Source organism: Molothrus ater, chromosome 1, assembly GCF_012460135.2.
Source record: "Molothrus ater isolate BHLD 08-10-18 breed brown headed cowbird chromosome 1, BPBGC_Mater_1.1, whole genome shotgun sequence".
Taxonomy (NCBI): Eukaryota; Metazoa; Chordata; class Aves; order Passeriformes; family Icteridae; genus Molothrus; species Molothrus ater.
In genome coordinates this window covers 106,521,086-106,539,956 of record NC_050478.2, presented here as the reverse complement: position 1 = coordinate 106,539,956, position 18,871 = coordinate 106,521,086, and the positions used below count along the sequence as shown (strand labels likewise).

Below are 18,871 nucleotides of genomic sequence, written 5' to 3'. Positions count from 1 at the left end.
CAGCAGGCACATTTCAGCTGTGACCGTGAAGTACCAATTAAATAAAACTATTATTACAGCTTGTGCACCAACAACATCAGCCAAGAAATGGTGAAGTGCTGGCCAAGCACCAAACACCACGCAAAGAGAACCTGCTAGAACATGCTGTGCCAGTGATCACAGAGGGGCTTATTCCTAATGCAGAGAAAGGGACTAATGCTGATCAGGAGGTGTAGCTGGAGGAAAACAAACTGGCTTGTTGAATATTGCCCTATGGATTAGTTTGTCCTGGCAAACTGTTGCTTCAAAAAAGAAAGGAATGATAAAACATCAAACACTGCTTGGATTTGTTCCATACAAGGTATAATAGAGATGTGGTTCTTCAATGATTAAATATGAAATGAGAGCAAGCTATTGAAAAATTGCACCAGCTGCCAACAGCAGTTCACATCACCTGCTGTTTCTGATTTCAGTGGCCAAGGACAGACAATGGGTTCCTTGCAGTTACTAGATTGCAGGATGAACAGCACTGCAGAGAAATTAAGAGTGCAGAAATATTTGGAGTTATTAGTTGGAAACTTTGCTAACATATGAGGAGGAAAATCTGTCTACAGGAGGAAAGTGAAATGTTATTGGTGAATGAAAATATGGGAGAATCAAGGACATTTCAGGAGCAGTGGCCTCTGTATTTCTGAATATAAAGGAGTATCCTAAGGGACTGAGGTGAATCAAGGTAAAGACATTCTGAGGAATGTAAGATCAGGCTCTTTATTTCAGAATTCTAATAGATAAAGCAAACCTATGCCCATGGCATAATGTAAGAGCTTACTAGTAGTGAAGTACATGTGTGACTGATTCTGGGAAATCATTAATGTTTTAGCTAGAAGAGCAGTGTAGCAGGATTTATAAAAGAGCCTCCCTGAGTCAGGTCCTAACTTCCATTGCAAATGCAGAAAGCTTGGATACCTAAGATGGCAGTGCCTGAAGCAGAATCTGAAGATTTCACTAAACTGTGCCAAATACATTTTAAGAAGACATTTTGAGGATGCTCAGTTTCCTAAAACTGTAAGACAGACTGGCAGGATATGATTTAACCCTGTCAACAAAGGAACCATGATATATTTAAAAACACTGCCATGAAACAAAAACAAAAAGTTGGCAGTATTTATGGAGGGAAATACAAGACAAAACCATTTAGAAGGGTAAACCTGATGACTCATGGACAGCCCTTCTATTACTGTGGCGCTGTGTTTTAGGAAATCTTACATTTTGTAAAAAAATTAGCTACATGTCTTGTAAGCCTAGATCTTTCTTTCAGTTCAGCTTATCCAAGTACCTTCCTTCTTTTACTTCTTTCCTTCCCAAAGAGAAAACAATGCTCCCCCTTCCATTCAGATCAATGCTCCATTCACAGGCCCTCACATACCTCCAGTCAGGTGGTCACAGCTAGCCAGCTGTCCATTATTATTACAGTTACATTTCTGACAGAAGCCTTCATATTTTTGTGGATTTCCAAAATATCCTGGAGCACAGCTAGATAAGGAGATACAAGTAATATTTATTAAATAGTTGAAGCTAATTTTGTGGAATATACTTTCCCTTGAGATAAAAACCTAGTTATTTGCCTGAAGAAACTTTCAAGAACTTTTGATTTCATGTCTTGACTTAGACAGAAATAATATATTTTTGGTTTACAGTATCCTCTGCACTATGCTAAAAATATCTTTGTGAATGCTGCAGATTTTTTTCTAAAAATAAAAGAACTCCCACAGTGCTCTTGCAGGAATAATTCACTTAATCTGACAAGAATTTGAAAAGGCTTAGCCAAGAAAACCACATAATTCTGGTCTGTGATCCCACCAGAAAACACATACTGAGGGGGATCACACTGCAAGCATAGCTGAGATTTCAAACAGCAACAGCACTAAATGACATCATCACCCTTCTGCTGTGTGATACCCCCTCTTGCCTCCTGCCAGCAAAGCAGTCTGTGTGACTGAGCTCTAAATATTTTAAAGGTAAAATAATTGTTCACACTGGATAGCTACCATTCCTAGAAGTCACTCTGAGGTAAGATCTGTAAGGGCGATAATGCGGGATCAAAGGGCCATGATGAGCAGCTGAGGTACAGCTACACCTGGAACAGAAAATACCTATAACCTGCAGATTAGACAGGGTCAAAGGCACCAGTTTTGAAGGACAAGTCCAGGTCCTACTGCAGGTCCTGTCTTCAGATGTGACATCATGACTTACTTAGCCTCAAATTTCCAAACCAGACAACACCACTCCATTACACTTCAGTTCTCTCTGGATTTGAAACTCAGTGAAATTGGTTCCTCTGCCTGCCTGAAACTGCCATGCTGTTCCTCTCTTGCTTTGCCAGACTGCTGCAATATTCCAGCAAAAGAGATGGCTTCAGCCTGGTGTGTGTAATTGCCAACTGAGGAGCACACCAGAATGATTTGGGATGAAGGGTATGGTGCTACATGGTTGCTGTTGAGGCACCATCGTACACACTGGAGGAAAAGGGGAAATGTTTTTAACTTGAAAAGGGGTGAAATAAGAGGGAGTCATTATTACCAGAGTGCAGGATAAGGCAAGGCATAGGGCACTTCAGCAAAGAGGCAGACACCTCTTGTCAGTAAAAATGGTGCAGTCAGTCTGTGGAGAATTGCTTACATTTCCCCAGGGAGTATTGGGTTTGTGACTGGAATCACACCACAGCACCACTCTTCAGCAGCTGTTCATATAAATAGTTGCTTCTTATGGACATACTGTGCACAGGTGCATGTCCATATGTCCACATGTGTCTATCCCAATACAGACATCCCTCCTTTTATCATCTCTCCAAACTCTTGGTTTTGAGAAACAGGTTACTCACCGCTCACAGCGAGCTCCGGTGTAGCCTTCTTTGCAGAGACACTGGATATCTTCACCATTTGCCACACAGCCAACTGCAAATCTTTGAGAAGAAGCAAAAACACTATTGCAGCACATGATCAAATAGGTTTGACACTCTAGAGGTTCAGTTTAATGACTTTCAGATTAAAAAGTTTTTACACCACCAAATTACTTCTCAGCTAATTTAATTGCCTCTAGATAATTCATTGTGACTAATTCTTTGAAGTTTCATATTTTTTGTGCAAATCATTTCCTTAGACTCAAAAAATTATAACTGCCTGCCCTGTGGACTGAGTATAATAGTTCACTACCCAAAGGAATTCCTAAAATAAACCCTAATAGCGATGTCATAAACAAGTCTGGGTAGCTATTTTATCTTAGTAGGTAAGAACCAATACCCTGTGCTAGACAGACCTTTCCTCATGTTTATACATCTTTTTTCTTTTATTTTCTTTTCAATGGGTGGATCCATTAAAGGATATTTTTACATAGCTAGTGTTTTTAAGGCATTTTTTAACCAAGGCAAAGTAGAGTTGTGCACAGTTTTTGGAATCCCAAGGATGTGGTTAACACAAAGAACTTTTTTCTCTGCTCTTTCAAGCAGATTTGTCTAGATTCAAAGTTCAATGTTTGTGAAGGAGAAGGCAGGAGGTGAAACAGGGCCATGTTTCATTTTTTGAAAATGAAATGAAATATCAGGGCTATTTTCATTTTTTAAAGTATTGGATAAAGCAAGTCTGTGTATCAAAGAGAGAGATCTGCACTAAGAATTACTGGAATTTGAGTGGATGGAAAATTGTCAACTCCAGTAATGCCAGGTGGGGTGCATTTCCTATGTCAAGAATGATATTCACCACCCTAATCTGCAGTTATGAAACTGCACAGGTTTATGGTCTCCCTAGATATTTCAGAGCTCTGAAGGCAAACAATGACTAAAAACATGTTCAGTCAGCCTCAGGCAAGCACCTGCAGAAAAGGCTGTCAAAACCCGATCTGTCTAAGAGTCCTCTGATAAATTATAAACCTGTCTTTTGTCTGGTGGTGTAAATCTCCTACTTAAGGTTATGTGGTGTGTGCTAATGCACCTGGCAAATACCATGTGGTGCCTTCAGCAATTTATAGCTTAGGGTTTGTTTAGTTTTTTTTTTAAAATTTGATTTTATTTACCATGGTTTAGAAGTGACCAACGATGACAATCTGGCTAAACATACTGTGCATTTAAAATGCAATTAACTGCTGAGTTTTGAAAGCCTGAAAACCTTATTAGATACAAATAAGTTTCATTTTTTTCACTTTTCATCTCAGTATGTTTGCACTTCAAACAGAACTTTGACAGGAAAAGCAATCATACTTTTCTAGAGATCTAGATATATACTTAAGACCTTAAATGTTTTTGCATCTTAATAATTTTTCTGAATTCCTATAAAAGGCTTGTTTCACTGTTTTCTCTTATCTCCTAGCCAGAGTAATGGTGCTAAACATTTTGCATTCCAGTAAAAAATAAGGATTCTGGATATGCCCAGTAAGGGAAAAGACCTCATTGCATATTTCTCACTATAAGGAGAAGGAAGTACTGGTGGCTTTGAAAAAAAGCCCTCTTCTACTGTCTGAGTCTCCCCAAGGCTATGAGCAGTGTGCCTCTGAAGTTCAGGATCTGAATGAGAATTAGAATATTCATCTTATTAAAAAAGGCAATGCTGTGAGACAGACCACCAAGCTCTCAGCATAAGAACAGAGAAAAAGATCATTATATTCCTATGGTAGCAGAGTTTGGGCTTTGGGATTTTTTTCTCTCTCTCCCTCATTTTTTTTCCCCTCCCCTGCTTTACTCTTCTTACAAGCTTTTACTATACCTGTTTGTGTATGGGCAAGGGCATTCCCGGCAGGAACCTTGAGTAGCATCTCCAAAATAACCATCTTTACAGTGCTCACATTTCTCCCCAGCAGTATTGTACTGACAGTCCTTGGAAAGGAAATGAGCAAGACATTTAGCAGTGCTTTAACACTCAATATGGCTTTACTATTATTTAAAAAAATACAGCCTATTTACTTGGAGAATATGTTCTTTTTCTTCCATATAAGTAAGCATTTATTGCCAAACTGCCTTCACAGCCAAGATAGAGCAATTTCAGTCCATTTTTGTGTAAAAAGCACAATTTCCTCCCTCTTGTGGAAAAGCAACAGATAAATAAGTTGAATTAAACATATTTTTAAAGAAACTCAGCTAGATTCATAGTTAGTAAAAGAGCATTCCATTAATGCTCTGTCTTCATATTACAAATAAAAGTCACTACATTTATATAAAACTAAATTTTGCATCTTAATACTACTTAGAAGGCAGATACCATCTAAGAGCAAGCAATCAATTGAGCCCAAGTACATTCCTTTAAAAATCTCATTAAATTAATACAAAAATTGTTTCATGTAGCAGATTCAGACCAGAATTCTTTCATGTAGTTTCTCAAGTGTATGTGTTACTTGTATTTTTTTGTAGTAACTGGAATAAATAATAGAAAGCAAAAGCTAAGAATACCATTGAAACTGATGCAGCTGACCCCTTCTCCCATGATAAAGTTGTTGGGAATTGTATCTTTGTTTAGAAACATTCTTAATTCTACTGCTGTCTAATTGTCACACATCTATATTTTATGGGTACAGATAAGGAAGTTGCCTTTGCATTACCTAAAGGGTTGCTAATTTAAAATAGAAGTTGTTCAAATACATAAAAATAGAGCATAAAAATACCTAAGCAGCCATAAGAAAAATATCAAATGACTAACAGTTGAGAGGCATTCACACTCCCAAGTTCTACAACTGTTTGTCTTATGTGCAACAGACTGATCAAATGTCCCACAGAGCTGAAGGTTTACTAACAGAGCAAAAGATGGAAAAAAGAAAGCAGGAAATCGGCTGGAAGCAGTCACTGAGCAAACTGTGCTTCCATTTCAGAGACCTCAGTAGCTCAGGGCTATGTTTGAACACCCTACTACCATGACTGGCAGAAGAGAGGCATTTTTCCCTACAAATGAGAAATAGCTCTGTCTCTCCCATCTCCTCTAAAACTCCATTGTCCTTCACATTTCTTCACACCAGATTCTCTGAACCACAAGCTCTTCCCTCAGGTGGTAACCCATAATTTATTTTCATTTTGGTTAAAGAACTCTATCTGTGGCTCCTTGATAAAAGGTTCTGGTTAAGAACAGGAGAAGCTCCAGTTCCCATATGAGCCATTTGACATGAAGTTAAACATCAAATATCACAAAGGCACTATGTTTGCAAAAGAAACCATTTTAAAATGCAGTCTCTATAAAAGCTGGTGCATATGTTCCTGCAAAAGCCTAATGGAAAATTCAGAACCTGCTTCTGAAAAATTACTGTCAATTTTCTTAATCTTGAATAATAAACTCAACTGCAGAAAGAGTAGAAGAGATGTATTTAAAATATGTGTGCTGGTTTCATCTTAGAGCAACCTCCTCCCACAAGGTTATGCCCCTGTCTTTTTGTTTTGCTCACTCTGTCTATAGAAACTGAAGAAATTCTGTAACTGCAAAGCAAATTTCAGCTATTTCACATATAAGCCACCCTAAATGTGCCATGCTGCTCCTCTAGCTACATGGCATTTAGAGGTTGGAACTCCCTAGGCACAGTGCAATGAAGCCAGAGCAGCAACTCCCTCATGGGTCTTCCTTCAAGTTTTACAGGGTCAGAGATAACCCTGGGAGCCACAGCATGTCCAAACCATCAAGTAATCCAAACCTTGAAGGAGAACTTCCAGCTGACTCTACATGCCCCCATATGGTACCAGGCAGTCAGAGCAGAGTGTCAGGGCCACAGCAGAGCCACTGAGGTTACATCAAACACGTGGGGCTCCTTGACATGAAGCAACATGCCATGGAATCAGCAAGTCTCGGCACCACGCTGCTGCTGAGGGAATGTGCCTTCCAGGAGGAAGGGCAGGGAACCACAAGGACACAAAGCCTGATTAATGGCAGAGAAATGCTTTACCCTTCACATGAGAACCAAAGTCTTCATTCTTCTCCATCTCCCCCTGCCCTCCATTGCTCCCCTCTTCCAGCAACATGGCAGTGCACTCCTCTCCTTCCAGCAGCATGCAGCAGTGGGAGAGCGACTGCCTGAGCCAGGGAGGGCTGTGCTGCTGCACAGGGGAAGGAGCCAGCCTGGGCTTATCCTCCCTCACAAAGCCTCCTCTGGAGGCTGTCACCGGAGGGACACTCACAAATGTAGGTACTTGGGTCTGGGGCTCCAGGTGAGGAGCAGGAAGCCAAGTGAACAAGCTTTGCACTTTGGATGTGGAATTTGATGGCTCCACAGTGGGAAGCCTCCTTGTCTTCTCTGCACCATGTCAGGGTTTTGTCCTCTACTGAGAGACAAACTTGCTCTTGGTTGGGCAGAAGTTCATGATGGAAATAAAGGCCCTCAGGGCTTTCATTTTTCACCACATTATTCTGGATGACTTTGCCTGCCCAGGACTAAGGGCTGATTTAGCTCTACCTATCTGGAAGTTAATCCAGCTGTGAGAAGGATGGGATAAAGAAAAACTTAGATCACATACTTCATGAGGTGAAAGTAAAATCTGCCTTCATAATTCTAATCTGAAGTGAAACTTCTTGATCTTTCTTGCTGTGCCGCAGCACTTTCCTGTCACAGCCTGCCCTACCCCTCCAAAGCAGCAGCCTGTAAGTCATCTTCCAGAAGTGCTGAATTGGTTTATAGTTTCCATTAAAGCAACAGGGTTGGTTGAAACAAAGTCAGGGAGAATGACATAATGCACAGGAATGCACCGCAGGCAGAATGGATGCTCTGCGAATGAGGAAGAAGTAACAGAAAAGACAGACCATGAAAGATGTTGGCAAGGTTCTTGTTTGCACAGTAAATGAAAAATTAGTAAAAGCTTTTTAAGGGGGAATTTTTCAGGATAAGCTATTCAAAGAAGCATCATTGATATACACTGGAGAAGCGCAGTCAGCCAAGTGTCACACTTCCATTGTTGAGGGCTGATCCACTCCCATGGGGCTGCTTTGGGTGTTGCCAGGGAGCAAAATCTACCCCACCACATCTTCTGTAACAGCTGGAATCTTCTAATTAATCTAACTTCTATTACTTTCATTTAATCTTATTTAATTCAATATTTTTAACTCATCCAGCTGTAGACCATGATTAGTGGAGTTGCACTGAAGCTGATTAAACAAAGTTCTGCAAAGCCCTATGCTATACATGAATGTGCTGTTTGTCATCATTATACAAACATATCCTAGTACACCTGTATAAAGCTCAGGACTGCATATGCCAGGATAAGACTCAGGTTATTATAAATAACTACAAATGTTTCCTTATGTATGAGTTTGACTTTTTTGTAACCAGGAGCTAACAAAAATTACAGGTGAAAGAAAGAAATGAAGACAAGGACACAAAATATTCCAACCAATCACAGTTACATTAAATGTACATTTAAGTGTACACATCTTATGCTCATTAACAGTATAAAATTAAGAGAATGAGAGATACAAGGATTGTTCTTAGATGCCTGGAATTTAACAATACTGTATGGTCCATACTGCAGTAAGAGAAATGCTGTTTTCTCCTTTTCTTCCAATTAATTTAGTGAATGTTACTTATTACTTACAATACATTTTCCAGTACCATCTTGACATCTATTTGAATTTCCATTGCAGTTGCAGGGCACACAGCGTCCAGCAAATATTCCTTTATTCTCACGATAAAATCCAATGCCACACTCCTGGACATCATGAAGAAAGAAAAAAATTAGTGATCATTGGTAGAAAGTTTTGTATGTGACAGGAAGTGTATTTTGAAAATGTTTTCCATTCCAAGGAGTAGTGAAGGCAAGCATTTCCTTTCAAGCTCACCTAAGCTCATAATATTGCTTAATTTTTTTTAATACAGTAAATAGCAATTAATGAAGATAACGTTTCATCTGAACCCTGTGCTTTAGACACTTTGGCAGTGATGATTTAGTAATTTTGACTCTAACCTCTGAGAAAAACACATTTCCTGTGGCTACATACGAAGGTGTAGAATATGATGTCTAAACCACAGAAAAATATTTGAGTATGAGAACACTGTAGTGTAAATCTAAAGAAGAGCACCTGGAAATCTCACATACTAATTAGTGGTTATATCTTAATAATTTCACTACAGTGTATTCCTTGGAAACAATTCTGGATACCTTTTACATACATTCATCAGGACTTCCACAGTTAAATCTACCAAGAGCTAAAGCCACACCTAGACATAGCTAGGTGATGTAACAAAACATACAGTGGTCTAGTTTCTAAGTACAGGCTTGCCCTGGAGACCAGGGAAGCATGACAAGAATGTTCCAACTATTGAAGGCACAGGAGCAGGAGCACAGCCTGTCAGATCACAGTTGGATTTAAACAGGGAGGCTAAACCAGAGGGACATTCTGAACGAAGGAAGAAATGTCAAGTTTGTTTATCTACAGCAGGGAGGTAGTAACTAATATGTTAAAACTAGGGTCTTGCTTGGCACGAGCAGGAAAATTGAAAATCACAAGGAATTCCTCATGGGCATGAAGTCCTTCTGCATACACATCAAATTCACGCCCATCTTCTCCTGGAATACTCTGGGTACACCAATCACACTAAAAATGACTGGACATCAGTCTGTTCTTCCTATTCTGTAGCTCTTTTCCCCAGGAACTAAGCTGACGTGGTGCAAGGAGGATCAAAAGCTTATGGAGAAAGCTTCGTGCTCCCCACGAAGCCAGCACCTCCCAGGTTCCTGCCTCCAGCAATGTTCTTGTGAGCTGCACCTCTGCCTTGCCTCTGCCTCTCGGGCAGGGGCTGGCCCCAGCAACATGCAGAGAACAAGTGACAGATGAACTCTAAAGCCATAAATCTTTCCTCATAGTAAGTGCACCACCAAGACTGATGGAACCAATCTGAAGAGCAAAGGGTCTGTGGGATTATGTCACAAATCATATTCCAGTGGCTGGAGGCATAAGTATTTATGCAGAGGCAGGATTAACCAGAGAATTTTCAATGATAGAACTACCACAGGGAAAAAAAAATACTAATTTCTCACAAAGCAGAACCCAAAAGGAATATTGAATTGCTGCTGTTGAAATAGCAATCACTACTTCCATCTTTGCCTTTTCTACATGTAGGACAATTCTGGGAAAAAAAAAAACTATGCAGAATACTAATACCATCAACAGCTTTGAATACTGACTTCAGTGTGAGCAAGGACTAAATTTAGAATAGACAGTTGAAGTTTTTCAGACACATTTATTAAAGAGTGAATATTTTCCCTGAACAACAGGGAGCCAATACACACAGCTTCAGAAGAAACCAGGGCCTGAAATACATTAAACAGCATGACTAAGTAAAATAGATGCTCTAATACATATAAATTTTATTTACTTAAAGTCTCTTTCTGGAGAGAAAAATAAATCAAACATTTTAAAAATACCTCTAATTGCATTTGGAAAAAAATCTGTACAGCCTTTTGTTTTTCTATTTATGCTGTCTTTAAAATGACACATTTGGAGTACGTGGGCACATTGTTTTTGAAGCAGCATTTGTGATTCCACACAAATGACAAACTGATCCCACATGAAGATAAAGCTCCAGGCACTTTTAAGTGCTCTTTAGGATCATTGTTTTCAAGTAAACAGCAATTTAAAACAAACCTCTTGTACACAGTTTTGTTAGTACTTTGAGACAAAAGGTTAATCTTCTCATTACTTCTATACTAAGTAATATATAAGTTGTTACCAAATCAGTTCATTTAAAAACAAAGTGAAAGAAGGAAGGAAGTGAGGAAGAAAAAATGAGCAAATTACCTCTCTTGGATAAAAATCCATTTGAACTTGTTGCCACTGACTCCTCTCCTGAAGGTGGGGATAGGAGAGCCTCTGCTGTATATCTTGTGCTAGGCAATGCCCAAGGGACACTAAAGTGACAACCAGCCATCCTGCATTTCTTGGCCTCTGTGCTTGGGCCATCATTTTACTTTTGCTCCCCTGTGACCATTCGCTGCTCTCCCTTCGGTGCTCACTGCTCTTTCTCTTATTACTCCCCCCTTCTTCTCCAGCTTCTGACTCAGATTAATGAGGTTCTGGGCCGGGACGGGCCCCACCTTTAAACTTTATCCGTGAGTCAAGGTGCTCGGCACACAGCACCGTTCCTGAGGTTAACAAGTAACTCCGCAGTTCCTGTAGCTCAATATATATCTAAGTCAGGGTGTGGCAGGCATCACCTCCTCCCCACCTAAGGCAGCCAGACACAGCCTGGCGATTACAGCAGTAAATCACTGCCTGAGTAATGCTGCATAAATATACAGGGCTTACGAACTTCCCAGTGAATGTCTTGATCACTTCCTTTGGCTTTGTACTTTCACAGGTTACATTAAAAAAAACCCAACAGCTTAATTTAACCAAGGCAGTATGTTGAAAACAATGGGATGGCAGCAGAATTTTCAGTCAAGGCTCATGAATTTGTGTGTGACACAGAGCAACAGAAGTGTGAAAAAAACCAAAGATATTTCCGAAATGGTTACTCTCTAGATGATGAATTAGCTGTCCTGAGCAGTGGATGCATACACAAAATGTAAGCCAGCCATACATGGTTTTGCTCAGTCTCTCTGCAGCTGCTCCGGCCTAGATATTATTCATTCATTTTCAACTCAAAAAGCTTTTGCAAGGTTAGTACGGCAATTGCCACTTTATAGTAATACTCAACAATTTTCTGAGAGTAATTCCTCATATTTTGTGCACTGCTTATCTCTCTGGTGCTTTATTCTGCTGCATTGGGTGCTTACACATGGCAACAGCCAAGCTCTAAGCTAAGCAAAGCGACAAGCAAAAGAATTACAGCTACAGGAACTGCATCGAGGACAGGATATACAGCTGTAGTGCCAGTCTTCAACTAATAGCATTATTTTGCAAAGCCTGCACTATCTTTCATAAACACATCCCCAAATATTTTTTGCAAATACGTTAATTTCAGTTTTCACTGTTTTTCTACACAAATAGTATCCTGAATTGTCTGGATTTGGCTACTTCCCTTGGACCCTGCTAAAATAAGAAACACCAGGAACCTTCTCTACTGTGTATGGTCTCACAGAGTTTGATAAGTCAATTCTGACCTCCTCTCGAGTAAAGTAAGAGATTATTCAGCCTCTCAGAGGGCATCACAGAAGAACCCCTCATCACAGCGCCTTACAAATGCAAAATTATGTTTGCAGCTCCATAAAAGCAATCACAAGTCGAATAACCCCACAGTGCCTAGACGGTGAAAGCACTGGAGCCATTGAAAGTGCACAGGCTTACAGGAAGCACACTTAATTACTTTAACCACCATCCTGCTCCTCTAACTACCCAGTATGTGTAGCTGTAGGCAAAGACAGCAGGTAATGGCACAGTGTGGAGGCAGATGTTTCCTACCTGGCAGGAGTCGCCGGCGTACCCGGGCGGGCAGGCACACATCTCCACGCTGTGCGCGACGCTGCCGCTGCCCTCGCTGCTGGCTGCCTCCAGCCCGACCTCCCCGAGCGCCAGCCGCTGCGTCTCTGTGAAGTACAAGGCCCGGATGTGCAGGCCATCCAGCCTGGAGAGCAGGGTCAGCAGCTCTTCTCGGGACACCAGCTGGCCGCTGCCGGCGTGCCTGAAGCTGCCCTGCGCATCAAGGGGTACAAAATCAGCACAGTACTGCCCTGCACATCAACGGGCACAAAACGAGCACAGCGCTGCAGCTGCTTGAAAGAGTAGCTTCAGAGAAGACCAGAGGACAGAGAAAGGGAGAAAACACGCTGGAGTAGACTTGTCTAGTGCCAGCTGGTGTGGGGCAATAGAGTCCAGGAGAATAGACACACAATGGGTGCAAAAAAAAAAATAACGAGTATGAAGAAAGGGCTGTAGCTTTGACTGTGCAAGGTAAGTATGGCTTTGAGGTATTAAAAAGTGAAGAAGCCTGTAGCATCTTCTTCAGTCATCCAAATTTCTTTGAGATATCATCCATCAAACCATAAAAATGTGAAGAAAAATGCTTTTATTTTTAAGAGTAAATGAAATCCTAGAAACCCAATCTTTCAGGGCTTTCTTGCTGTTAATCAATTTTCAGCATTGCTGAAAATGGAATTTGGCTTGAAGAAACATCTTCTTTGCCTGCATATGAAATAAATTACCCAGTTCAACCTTCTGAGCACAGGTTTAAGGTAGGAATAATCCTCGCTGAATTCACCTACCTGAATGTTGGACACCCCATTCTAAACTAGTACCTAGACACCAAGAAAACAGATAACAATTCATTCCGTCCCTATTAAGTAAAGTCTGTGGCTGCAATGAATCACCTTCTATTGAGGACTGATTCAGCATTACTCCATTGGCCCTGGAGGGAATGCTAAGAGCTACACTGGACGAGATGCCCAGCCCAGAGGTGCTAAAATTAGGTGTCATGAACCAGAAACCCAGGTTCATTGTGGCAGTGAAGAGAGATAAAAAGTGTTCTTTATAGTTAAGGTCTACAGTGTTTAAGTTTATAGTCCTCACTGTTACCAAGTATTTGGTATTTCTGCACGTATTCTACATGTGTGCATTTTTCTGTGACTCTGGAAAGAAAAGAAGGCCATTCCTTTTTCAGTTCTTACCTCAACCAGCTGCACTCGGCCGTAATATTGACGATCAGGCAGTGGGTTGTTGGGATCCATAAAAACAATTTCCATTTCTTGGCCCTATGTGAGAATGAGGATGTAACATTGCTGTTTCACTACTTGTTATGGGAAAGTGCTCAGATACAAAAAAATTTGGTGAAGCACATTAATCCTGTTGTTTGGGGGATCAAAACTGAGTAACACTAGGAAAACTGTATGTCTTTTTCTCAGGAAAGTGGTATAGTGAGCACTGTGTTGTGGTGTCAGCAAGGTTTTCACTGCTTTTGCCTATTAACAACCTTGTTTGCAAGTAAAACATCAAGAGAATCAAATTAATGCTGATCACCTTTCAAAAGAACTAGTTATTACCTTAGAATAAGAATGGTTTTACATTCTGAAACACTCATCTTTGCATCCCGGTGCACCAGCAACTATTGGTATTATGGTAGCAGTTTATGAGGTACATTTCCCAATAAGAATCCTAGAGCATTCAATGGGTATTTCTGATGGTGTGAGGAAACAAAACACCCCCTTGAGAATCTCAACAAACAGTTAAAGATTTCAATTTTGGCTCTAAAGTGGTTAAATTAAAAAAATGTCAACCTAAATTGCATTTTTGTTTCAGTTCCTTGAAGTCTTATAATTATGCCTAGTTTTATGCTGAAAAAAAATCTCACAGAAAATGAGATCAATCACACATGAAATCCAGGGCATCTTTTGCAGAGATGAGGCCATACTTGTTGACAAGTGTGCAACGCATTGATTTTCTTTTTCCACAGGCACATTCTACAGAGAAAATCCTGGTTTATCTTTTTACTTGCTCTGCAAATCAGTTATGCTTAATAATATGTTACTTTGGCAACAGATGTGTTTGGCATAAGTATCATAATATGATACTTTGGCAACACAGACATATGTGTTGATGGTTTTGAGCAAAATGAAGTAAAATCACTTTTATAGAAATAGTTAATGGTTTTGATAGTTAAGTTAATGTTTTAATAGTTAAGTCCACTATAAGAGCAAAATTTGCCATAGTTGTTAAGTAAGATGAAAATCATGTACTGCTTATAGGAAAAAAAATAGTATTTTAAAGCTTACTGTTAGTCGTATATCAGGTTTCTTATCCAGAAGAACCATGCCCTCACTAGGTAAGCCAAAAGATTTCACTTGGTAACTTAGGTAGCCACCATATGAAGAAAGCTGTAACAAAACGCACAAGACCAGATATACTTTACTGCACTATTGGTTGATATTAATGTAAATTTTTATTCCAGTTTATCTCATCTTCCAGCACTATAAATAACACATTTACTCTTCGTTCTTTAGAAAAAATATGAAAATATTGCTGTTTGAAGAAGTTACTTTCTATTTTGTTTACTGTGTGTATCTGACATGAGCAGATACCGTTTTCTGAAAGGTTACCTGCATCATGTTTTTTGGGTTTTTTTTATACTTGGGTTCACACCACCTGTGGCATGGAGAAATCCCATGGTTACATGAATATTGTTCTTCACCTGACTGTACAAAGCAGATTTGGTGCATCAAGAACAGGCATCAGACTGACAGTGAAAGTGGTGGTGAACCTCATGAACAGCCATGGATAAAAAGAAGACAGACTAAGCAGGTTTAAAGCCAGCATTTTCTAAACTTATTGCAAACATGAATGCAATCAGCATTCCTTTGTTCTACCTTCAGGACAGAATTTCTACTGGTATCAGCTCTGTGGTAAGCAGACTGTGTCTGTAGGCTGAGCTGAAACCAGCTACAGGTGACCACAGATGGCCTCAGACCCAACTGAACATGGGGCTGCTGCCCAGAACAGACACAAGTGTGGTTGAATCACCCGACAAACACAGCACAGCCCTGGGTGCTGTGTGAGGGACTCAGTACAAAACACCCTGGGAGCACAGGATGCTCCAGGCACAGCCTAGATAGCTTCTGTTCCAAGAAGAGCTTCAAAGGAAGGTTTGTGGGTACCAAGTGAAATAAGGCATTATGCTATGGATGTCCTATTTTGGTTTGCACCTTTCTCATTTGCCCTTATATCTTATCCTTGGTTTTGTCATGGAAGAATTGCTTTGTCAGGTTCTGCTCTTCTACAGGGAAGATCTACTCCTCTGCATATCTCTGATGAATTTCAAATAAAATACTGACATCTCAACACTAAATTTGTTCCGTGTATCATAGGTCTGTAATTAATGCTATTCTCCTCACACAACTGCATTTTCAAATCATCATTTGGAACATTGTCTATAGTTTGCCAACACAATCAAATCACCCTGTATAAATGAATTCTTTAAAAAAAACATAAGAAATTCAAATTAGAGTTGATTTCCTATTTAACATGTTTCAGAACTGCACCATTTGAGCGGCTGTTAAATTACTTTTAAAATTTTTTTTATAGGATGATATTGATGCTACAAACTAACCCCTGTATTCTGTAGTATTTATTTTCTAATGTCAAAAATGGTCTGTTATGTAGAATGATAAAACAGAAAAGAAAATGGGGACAACATGATCTGAATTTCTCAATTACTCTTAGTTTCCGTACTGCTACACATTTTATATTTGATTCCCTTTTAACTTCGTAAACAAAAGACAGAGGGAGGAAAGAAAATATACTCTGCTAAATATAAATGTTCTAGTGAAACCAGTTTAAAGGTTTCAAATAATGGAAAACAGTATTTATACCCTTATCATAAAGAAAAATAGCTGAAGAGATCTTGTTCATATTTTCTAAAAGAGATGCTATCACTGGAAGCAGACCAAACCCTGACATTTCCAAAACACAATAACAATAATTGGTAAATTTATGAACATGTAAACTCAGAGCTAGATAGCATTTTGGTGGGACTTTCATTACTGCAGTATTGCCTATGCTAAAATATACACTCACACACTGCATACAGCAAAAGCAAAACCCAAATTAGAACTATTTTATTTGCAGTGCTGTCATTGTAAATAACAGCAAGTAATGGCAGGCCTAGGACCTAGGCATGTACTGGGACATGCAACATAAGTCAGCACTGATCTTAAAACACATCAGCTGTGTTTAAAAAGGGTTATTGCCTGCTTTATACCTTGTTACTGAACAACAAAAGTACTTTTGGTTTAACACTGCAGGTGATAATGTGTGCTTTAATATGAAATTCCTTTCAAAAATAATTTGTGGGCACTAAGAACCTTTATAATGTCAAGAAAAAGCACTCAAACTAAATGTGCCATTCACCTGAGATTATATATATACAGCTCTGAGCATAGGAGAGCAGGAAGAAAAATACTGCTCTAGTCTCTAAAATAAGGACTAGGAGAAACTTCAAAAATTGAACCATCTTTCATGTCTTGGTGTCTACACCATTTCTCTTGTGTGTCAGTAGGATCACATCTGAAAAGCCTGTGTATCCTGCAACGGGCTGGTAAGTATTGGCACTGTCAGAGCTCCAAAGAGGGGGGCTCTGGGCCTGCAAGTCACCATTAGCAAAGTCCTCTGGTCAGTGTGATCCTCAGGCTGAGACGCTGATGGCACTAACCATGAGCAGAAGGCTGCTCCCATGCACGGACTGACAGAGCAGCCACCAGCCCAAGAAACACAAAGGGTAGAAAACCAGTTGATGTTCTTCCCAAGGAGCATAGAGCATATCCAAAGCAAATGCTGGGGGCTTTTGTGTGCCACTGAGCACATAATCAGCTTTTACTCTTTTGGAAATCTGCCCAGGATATACTCTAGAGAATCTAAAGAATTGACAAGCCCTACATGTTCTGGGTTTTAGAGCAGCCACATTGGCACGTTCTACATGTTCTGGGCATCAGAAAAGCAGCTGAAGGAACCACCTGCTTGAGACATTGGAGCCATTGAGTTCTTGATCATGCTGTTCACATTAAGACCTGTCTAGCACCAAGCAATATGATTAATTCTGTGTTATTGGTTAATTTCAAAACCACACTCAGAAGTAAAATGGTGTGATTCCCTACATGACAGGTAAGAGATATGAGTGAAGAGAGACAAACTTATCTAAGAAAAACAATGAGACTCTTTATCAATGACACTGGTAAAGAAATGATTACATGTTACTAAACCAGAAGAGTTAAGTGGCATTTACCTTCTCTCCCAAGTAGGATGGTGGTGCTTTCCAGTACAAATTTTGCACAGAAGCTGGCAATTCTTGAACATCAGCCACCACACTGTTACTGACTGGATTGAAAGTGACTGGAATGTCCATATGTTCATCTACTGCCTCCAAGCGCCAGTTCCTCATATCCACAAACTAATGAAAAACATAAAGGAAACCAAAAGTTTGCCTCATCCTTTGTTAAAACTTTACCAGCACCAAGTAACGAGAAAAAATTGTTTAGCAGTTTTAATTCCCTTAGATGAGATCCAACTCCTTCAGAGTCAGCCTGAAGTCTTTGAACAATGGATATTCCATGGACCTCAAAAGAGAGTGAAAATATGAAGAAGACATGCCAAAGCTACTTGGGATGCAGGCATTTGGTTTGTCACCTGGAAACTAAATTCTGTCTTCAGCCACAGGAAGACATAGCCTTCTGGGAGTAATAGGAACTGTGCACACAAACCCGAGAATATAATTTGGAGATGCTTTCTAAAGTCCATTCCAGAACCAAATCTTTGTCTCTCAAAGACAGAGTTTGGAACAGGTTAACTGTGAGGGAGGGGGCATTGCATGACATTTTAGAGAGGCAGGCAATGTAGCCTAATATTCTGCCTCTTTAATGCACATTTTACGTTTATGGCTATTGTTTCATGAAAGACTATGCCTCTTTTTTATCATTATGCTGGAGGAAAGAGAGCATAATGTGTATGATGTACCAGAACAGTTCTGGGTTCTGGTGAATTGTCCTTGACTGGCCAGAGCAAAAAACCAAAAAAAATAGACATGCTTTCATTAATAGTTTTTGGTGAGGACAAGTAATGACTAGAGGAAGTTTTTTACTGATTTCACTTAGGCCACATTTTCACCTTTTGCTTGTAAACAGTAAAGGGCACAATCTGGATTGTATCTAGTCTATGTCTAAACCTAAACTAAACTCCTCATCCACCACTCCAGCTCTCCTCTTTTTTTCCTTTCTCTTGCCTTTTTCAAGCAGCTGTTGCCTTTTTTTTTCAGTCTTTTTTTTTCCAGTCACATGATTTTTCAGCCTACAGCCATTTATGCTACTAAAATCTTTGTTTCTCACACTTGATGTCATGTCTCTTCTACAAGGAGGTAAGAAAGACAATTCTCACAATCTCCGTAGAATCTGTCACACAATTCTTAATGCATCTATAATACAGATATGTAAAATGATATGTGTTTATCAAATCATCTTGAAGGAGAT

The 18,871-nt window shown here is 39.8% G+C and overlaps 1 protein-coding gene across 1 annotated transcript in view; it reads right to left on the bottom strand.

Annotated features, from left to right (window-relative positions):
- LAMA3 (laminin subunit alpha 3) overlaps nucleotides 1-18,871 on the bottom strand; it is a 106,038-nt gene that overhangs the window by 27,121 nt on the left and 60,046 nt on the right. Inside the window, 8 exon segments of the mRNA XM_054517226.1 lie at nucleotides 1,406-1,512; nucleotides 2,861-2,941; nucleotides 4,734-4,843; nucleotides 8,525-8,638; nucleotides 12,330-12,560; nucleotides 13,532-13,615; nucleotides 14,633-14,734; nucleotides 17,635-17,799. Of these exon segments, the coding sequence (XP_054373201.1) occupies nucleotides 1,406-1,512; nucleotides 2,861-2,941; nucleotides 4,734-4,843; nucleotides 8,525-8,638; nucleotides 12,330-12,560; nucleotides 13,532-13,615; nucleotides 14,633-14,734; nucleotides 17,635-17,799 (994 nt within the window).